Genomic DNA, 7,018 nt, shown 5'->3' with positions numbered 1-7,018 from the left:
CTCCACCCAGAACTGCTTGGGAAGGATTCTGAGGCACAAGCACTCTGACCCCTGAGCCTGAGAGGCCGGGCAGGAAGTGCTGAGCGGAGCAGCTGGGAGGGGCTCCCAGAGGGCAGGGTGGCGGCGGGATGGGGTGGAGGCACTCACCAGCCGCCGGGCCGCACAGCTCCCCAGACAGCCTTGCTGGGCCCTGGGCCTCTGCCACCACCCACATGTGGCTCCGTGGCTGGCTGCGGCACCTGGCTCCGCCCGAGCCAGCAGCAGAGGCCACATGCAGAGAAGCGTGCTGCCCATCAGAGAGGGAGGCAGGGGAGGCCAGAGCCTGCTCTGCCCCAGAACCTCCCGAGCAGCAAGAGGGTTCGAGCTGGTGCCGTGCTCTGTGGCTGCTTCTGAAAGGTGCGCTCTGAGGACAGACACCCCTCAGGCTGTCCGATGACAAGCATTTACTGACCGGCCACAGAACAGCCAGGACAGGGGCAGGTCACGAATCCATGGCCTGGGGTCTACAGTCTGATGGGACAAAGCCTCCACCGGGGACCCAGGAGCCCCACGTGTCCTGCCCCTCCCCTGGCTGCACCCAGCCAGTGAAGTCCCACTGTTCGAGAAGCACGGGGGAGCTCCTCAGCATCCGGCCGCCTCTCCGGGCCGCCACCACCTACACCGACATGAGGACAGGCACTCCAGGGACCCCTGACACCTCACGTCCCGTGACACCGCAAGCAGCTGCAATTCAACACCACGGAGCCACATGAGTCCGAATTGGCAGCCAACCACACGGGTGCACAGATGTCACCCTGGGCACAGGAAGGAAAGGGCGCAACGGCAGCACAGCCCTGAGGCAATTTGGCCTGAAGGCTCTACAACGACGCTCTGAAAAATGGCCTTGCTCGGTTCACAACCTTCAGCCCTGCATTTAAAGCAGGAAGCACGCACGTCCACAGGGTGACACTGTGGCAGCAACAACCGTCGCCTTATGCTTGGGAAGATGCACACACAGCAGAGGAATGGACAATGAACCAAACGTCGCGGGGGGGTGGGCGGCCTGAGAACCACGAGCTGGCCAGACGGCCAGGCCGGAATGCCAGGGCGCAGAGGTGAAAGACAGAAAGTCACAGCCCCCCATATGCGCGCAAGGAGGGTGCGCCGCTGTCCCCGGGGGCCAGTCCAGGCTACGGGCAGCAGGGAGCCACAATCTTCCCACAACCAAGCCGTGCAGCCGGCTCTTCCCCGCATGGGGTACTGAGGCGTGAACAGCCAACGCCGAAGTTCAAACACAGCTGGAAATCCAAACAGCTCATCTTACGCAGGGTCACAAGTGCACGCCTAAGACACATTTCTGAACGCCTCAGCAAACTCAGTGACATGCAGGCGATCAGGACGAACTCCTGCACAACGGAGGCTCAGACAACGGAGTAGATTCGGCACCAGGACGCTGGACATGCCCACAGTGCGCCAGGGCCCCCTCGGGGCAACGGGAGGCCTGGGCAGACAGTCCTGCTTGCGTTAGGGGAAGCGACTCCGCCGTGCCAACCCGATGTGCGGTCCCCACGCCCTGGGGTCCCAGCCCAAGGGGTGAGACCTCCTGGCAACACGGAGGAACTTGCAGGAGGCTGGCGCAGCTAAATGAGTTCATGGCTGAAGTGACGACCCGCCACCTATAAAGCCACAGACAGGGGCGCCCACCTGACTCAGGGACGGCGCCACACCACAGACCGCGCCCCGAGGGGAAGGCAGGTGGGCCCAGGGAAACACTAGCCCTGGCAAGTGGCCCCAGGTACTGCCATCAGTTGGCCCAAGGGCCGGCTTTGCTCCTCCTGGATGGACAGACATCTCCACCCACACACACAGCAGGGCTCAGCTGGCAAACACGAGGCCAGAATCTGCCTGGCACGGTCCTGGCTTCTGGCCACGGGACGCTCCGCTCAGCTTCGGGTGCACGGGACCCTTCCGGAGCGGCTGCTCACACTGACGTGCCAGGACGGAAAACATGGTAAGCCCGCGATGAACCAGACGCGCGGGGATGGGCCATCCCGAGCGGCCGAGAGCCCACACCAGGCACCCCGACCTCCCGGACAAGCTCCGGCCCGCAGGTGAGGGATGCGCCGACGTCAGTGCTCGCCTGCCGTGGAGGAGCAGGGCAGAGGGGGGGCCTCCTGGGGGGCCTCGAGTTTGACCATGGCCCTGAGGGCCACACGCCGCCGATTCACCTGCCTCTGCCTGGCGAACACCGAGCGCAGCGCACGCAGCTGCCCCACCTCCTGCGCCGTGAAGCAGGACTGTCCCTCAGCGAAGCGCACCACGGCGTCAAAGGACAAGGCTGCCTGCTCCCAGGCCGCCTCGTCACCGTCCTTCTCGGCCTGCTCCGGGCTCCCGGCAGCCGGGGCCAGGCCCTCTCCAGCCACACGACCCAGCCCGCCCTGCTCTGCAGCCACGCCCCGGGGAAGCCGGCTGCCAGGGCGGGCCGGGGCCTCTCTCCCCAGCTCCAGGATGTGTGCAAAAGTCTGATCGTGAGGCTTCGCTCGGAGGCGCTCCGGCTCCTCCTCCGAAGACGAGCCCTCGGCGAACGTGACCGCGGGCCACAGCTTCCTCCAGGCCCGGCTGAAGACGTCACGGGGCACGGCACTCCAGGCGCAGGCCACGTTGAAGACAGCGTCGTTCATGCTGTAGCGGGGGTGGCAGGCCTGCAGTGGGACGGGGGGGTTGATGAAGTGCCTCATGAAATCTCTCCGAATGCCCTGGTCCATGGGCTGAATCAACGCGGTGACGGTGGCGGGCAGGAAGACGGTGAAGATGTTACCGGAGGCCAGCTCGGACTCCCGCGGGCGGGCGCGGGCGTTGTCCAGCAGCAGAATGGCTTTGCTGTCCTCGGGCAGACCCGCTGCCCGGAAGTGCTCCTTCACCGACGGAACGAAGATATGATGGAACCAGTCCGAAAAAATCTCCTTGTCCACCCACGCGTTACCTTGGGCTTTGTAGGCAACAGGCAGGTGCTGAATGCCCCCAAAAGCCCGGGGGCCGCCGCCTTTCCCAATCACCAAGGGCTTGATCTTGTGGGAGCCGGTGGCATTGGCACACATGAGGACGGTCAGTCTATCCTTGCTCTGCTTGATGCCGGGCACTGTCCCACCTTCCAGGCTGGGATTGGGCAGGCACCGCCAGAAAAGGCCGGTCTCATCGGCGTTGTAAACCTGCTCAGGGGACAGGCCGTGCTCGGCCGTGAGGCTCCGGAAAAAGCCACAGAACTGCTCGGCTGCTCGGTGGTCGGCCACTTGTTTCTCGCTAGACGCGTCCAGCTTCTTAATGCCGTGCCTGGCCTTAAAACGCCAGAGCCACCCGCCAGAAAACACGCAGGGCTCCGTTAACTGCATCTGTTCATAGAAGTCCTTGGCCTTCTCGATGAGCATGGGGCCTGAGACAGGCACACCCTCGGCCCGCTTCCCCAGGAACCACTGGTACAGGACCCGGTCCAGGTGCTCGAGCTTGGGCGTGTGCAGGGTGCGACGCTGCTCCAGGGCCTTGTTGGAGTCTGAGTTGGCAAAGAAGCGCAGCAGCTGCGCCTTGTGGGCCTTGATGTCGTACAGGGTGGACATGCCCACGTTGTACTCCTGCATCAGCACCTTCCTGCTCTCCCCCTTTTCCAGGCGCGTGCAGATGTCAATCTTCTCTTTCAGGGTCAGCACCACCCTCTTGCGCTTCTCCCCTGGGCTCCGCCCAGCGGCCTGCTTGGAGGCCATGGGGGGCAGTGGCTTCTCCCCAGGGGCTGGGGAGGACACACGTGGGAGGGGGTCCTGGCGGACTCCTTGCCTCTCCTCCCCGTCCTCTGCTCCCTCACCGGCCTGTCCCGTTCCACTGATCCTGGGCCACCACGAGCCACAGTTCCTCCTCTGATCCCCCCTCCAGTGATAGCGATGTTGCCGCCTCCCTGCCTCTCTGCAGGAGAGACGACTCGTGTCACACTGTCCCTGGACGCGTCCACACCGTTGGAACTCCTGGCCTTCTCTGAGGGGGACGGTGGCCGCTCCTCCCTTCAAATGTGGACCAGAGCGTCGAGGGGTCCCGGGAGCTGGCTTCTGGCTACGCGAGGCTGTGCTGTCTCCGCAGGATGCCTCTCCGGGCTCACGGCACTGTCTGACGCCGTGCTTTAGGAACTGGAAGGCAGAACAGGGGAAGAAAGAACATTACAGACCGCGGGCCTGGGCGACCTGCAGGCATGCACTTTTGACTTCAGGTGCACAGGGAAGCTGCAGCAGAAACCACAGTGCTGTAGGGGCAACCGACACGGGAGCTGGCCCGAGCACGCAGCGTCCGGGAGGCTGCCCAGCTGGGCACACGGGTTCTTTCCAGCGACCTCTCGGTCACCACCGCTCCTTCAGGCTGGACAACTCCATCCTCTCCTGACCCTCCCTGCGGCGCTGAGTAGACTTGCAGGGCTGAGACTAGAGGCAGCCTTGCTGGATCCTTCGGGAATCACATCCCCACCGCACTTGGCCTGCTACGACACCAACATCCTCCAGCCTGTTGCCGGCAGTGACCGGCCCTGCTGGCCTACTCAGTGCAGTGTCTGCTGGGACAGTCCCATCTCCTCCCTCACAGCCCACGTCCCCTCAGTTCCTTCATGACTTGGCCCCTCTCACCCAGGAGAGATGGCAGATCGCCAGGGAGGCTACAGCCAGCTCACCGCCAGTCATCCCGTCCTGCAACGGAAGGCATGCAGTCCTCACAGGTGGGCTTCGAGCAACTCCCCACTGCCTCCCACCCAAACCCTTACTTTGGCTGTGTCTTCCCACCTTGTGCAGATGCTGAGGCCACAGGACGACTCGTATGTGGAGCATAAAAATGTAGCTCTTTGAGGACACAACTCAAGAGAAATGATGTTTATTCAAATGTAGCAAGAACCCCGAAGACTAACTCTAGACCCATCACCAGCCAGCTCTGGGCACATCCCTTCCCCCTTCTGGATCAGCCTCCTGGTCTGCCCGGTGAGCACGCTGCTCCTTCAGGGATCTATCTTCATCCTGCTTCCAGGGCAGCAATGACAGTGTACTGCTTGACCCTCCCGGCAGCAGAGGGAAGTAAAGGCCACCATGAGAGACTAAGTCCAAGCACAGCAGAGGGCAGGAGGGGGAACCGCCCAGAAAGGCCTCCTGCAGGCTCCGCCCCTGAAACGGAGGGTTCTAGACGTTTCCTCTTCCTGACATGCGGGTGTATGCAAGATGTGTGCAGGGTGACATTCAGTAGTTGAAAACACTGTGGTCCCGCCTGCGAGACAAAACTCCTTTTAAAACTGAAATTCAGATAACCGGATATTCTGGAACAATTTCTTAAACCAAAAGGTCACCTCGTACAGCAAGAGAATTAAGGCGGTTTCTAGCCTTGTGAGTTTAACATAAGCACTGAGACTGAGGCCACACGAACACGGGTGTACACACCTCATCCTCCTGTGCGGGGGGGACAGACAAAACACGGGGCGGGGGGGGGCATGAAGGGACAGAGCGGGCAGGAGGCAAAGGAGGGCGCGCCCCTTCACGTTAGCTCCCCTTCCCCGCGAGGGGAAGCCTGGACCTGAGAAGAGAGCCTGAAGGGTTTAGGAGAAGGAGGCGGAGCAGCGGTGTGAGGGGGGGCGGGGGGGCCATGAGGGAGAAACACTAAAGAAAACAAGTAATTTAGAGACTGGGGCAAACACAGGGAAAATCCACGGGCGAGGAATGCGCAGGGGCAGGTGCACGGGGAAGGGGGGCGCAGCCTGCTGGGGGGCGTCAGGGGGCGCGGTCTGATGGGGGGCGCCGGGGGGGGGTGCCGGGGGGGGTGCCGGGGGGGGGGCGCCGAGGCGGGGGGGGCGCCGAGGCGGGGGGGGGGTCCGGGGAGGGGCGTCAGCAGGCCCGGCTCCGCCCACAGCGCAGGTGCGGGGCCTCCACGGGAACGCCGGGGCCAAGGCGACGAGGGCCGGCGTGCCTTGAAAGCGCTTCCTTCCCGGGGCCCACGCCTGGGGGCAGAAGCTCGGCCCGGGGCAAACGCGCACACCGGAAAGAAAAGAGGAAAGCCGTGCAAGTCCCCGTCCGGTGGGTCCCGGGGCGGGGACCCCGTGACCGACCCTCTCCGCCGGCGGGGCCCCGAGGGTCTGCGAGCGGCGGCGCGGCCAGACCCGGCGGCGGCGGCGGGGCTGGCACGGGAGGAGCCTCCGCCCGGGAAGGCACACACCGCGCGGCGCCCGCCCCCCCGGCCCTGCCCCCACTCACCTGCGGACCCGGGCCGCAACCGCCGCCGCCGCCGGAAGTGCCGCCGCTCTCCCGGCCGCCGGTCCGCCCCTGCCGCCTTCCCCGGGCCACTTCCGGGACGCTCTAGGCAGCCGGGAGGACTGGCTCGGCCTCTCGGTGGCCTTGCGGGCCGCCGAGCGCCGCGGCGCGGGGACGGCGGGGCCCCTCCCGGTGCACCTGCCGGCGGGCGCACCCGCCCGGGAGTCGCGGTTCTTGTGTGAGTGCAGCCCTGTGCTGAAGGACTCGGGGCTCTTGCAGTCCCGAGCCAGGGTTGGCAGGAGCGCGGCGATGGGGCCGCTCCCGTTAGTGAAATCCAATGCCAGCGTGTTTTCTTCCCACTGGGCCTCTTCCTCAGCTGGCGCCTCTTCCACACCTGATGTGCGGGGTTTGGATGTTGACGTGTGAGGCTTTAGAGCTGGTGAGACTTGCAGTGGACCTCCAGATGGGAGTCTTTTGGAGACCAGAGTCCAGCCCTGGCGGCTGAAGAGTGCCCCCCACCACGCCCACACCTCCACAGCCCCATCCCCAGAATCTAGGGATACGTGACCTCAGGTGGCAACAGGGGCTTTGCAGATGTGATTAAGATTCTTGAGATGGAGAGATCATCCTGATTATCGGGGGCAGGGGGCAGTGTAAGCACGGGGTCTAGCAGGAGGGAGGGAGGAGGGTCAGGGAAGACGACATGACCACGGGAGCAGAGGAAAAGGAAATGTGACCAGAGACACGGGTCGGAGTGTGTGATTTGTAGGCGGAGGAGGAGCTGC

At 64.3% G+C, this 7,018-nt stretch overlaps 1 protein-coding gene across 2 annotated transcripts; it reads right to left on the bottom strand.

Annotated features, from left to right (window-relative positions):
• Positions 1-428: 428 nt before the first annotated feature.
• JRK (Jrk helix-turn-helix protein) lies at positions 429-6,285 on the bottom strand. Of its 2 annotated transcripts, none has more exons than XM_028095988.2 (2): positions 6,237-6,276; positions 429-4,148 (listed from the first exon to the last, which is right to left on the bottom strand). In XM_028095988.2, the coding sequence occupies exon 2, from the start codon at positions 3,732-3,734 to the stop codon at positions 2,109-2,111; it is 1,626 nt and encodes a 541-aa protein (XP_027951789.1). In that variant the 5' UTR covers positions 3,735-4,148; positions 6,237-6,276; the 3' UTR covers positions 429-2,108. The 2 variants fall into 2 exon arrangements, 1 of the variants encoding a protein (XP_027951789.1); XR_015768051.1 differs by lacking the exon at positions 429-4,148 and adding an exon at positions 4,880-5,259 and having other exon boundaries at positions 6,237-6,285.
• Between the last annotated feature and the right edge of the window lie 733 nt (positions 6,286-7,018).

Source organism: Eumetopias jubatus, unplaced genomic scaffold (genome assembly GCF_037043125.1).
Source record: "Eumetopias jubatus isolate StellerSeaLion01/CBP00866 unplaced genomic scaffold, mEumJub1_p1.0 scaffold_4, whole genome shotgun sequence".
NCBI lineage: Eukaryota > Metazoa > Chordata > Mammalia > Carnivora > Otariidae > Eumetopias > Eumetopias jubatus.
Note: the sequence above shows the minus strand (reverse complement) of the source record. Positions and strands in the feature narration are given on the sequence as shown.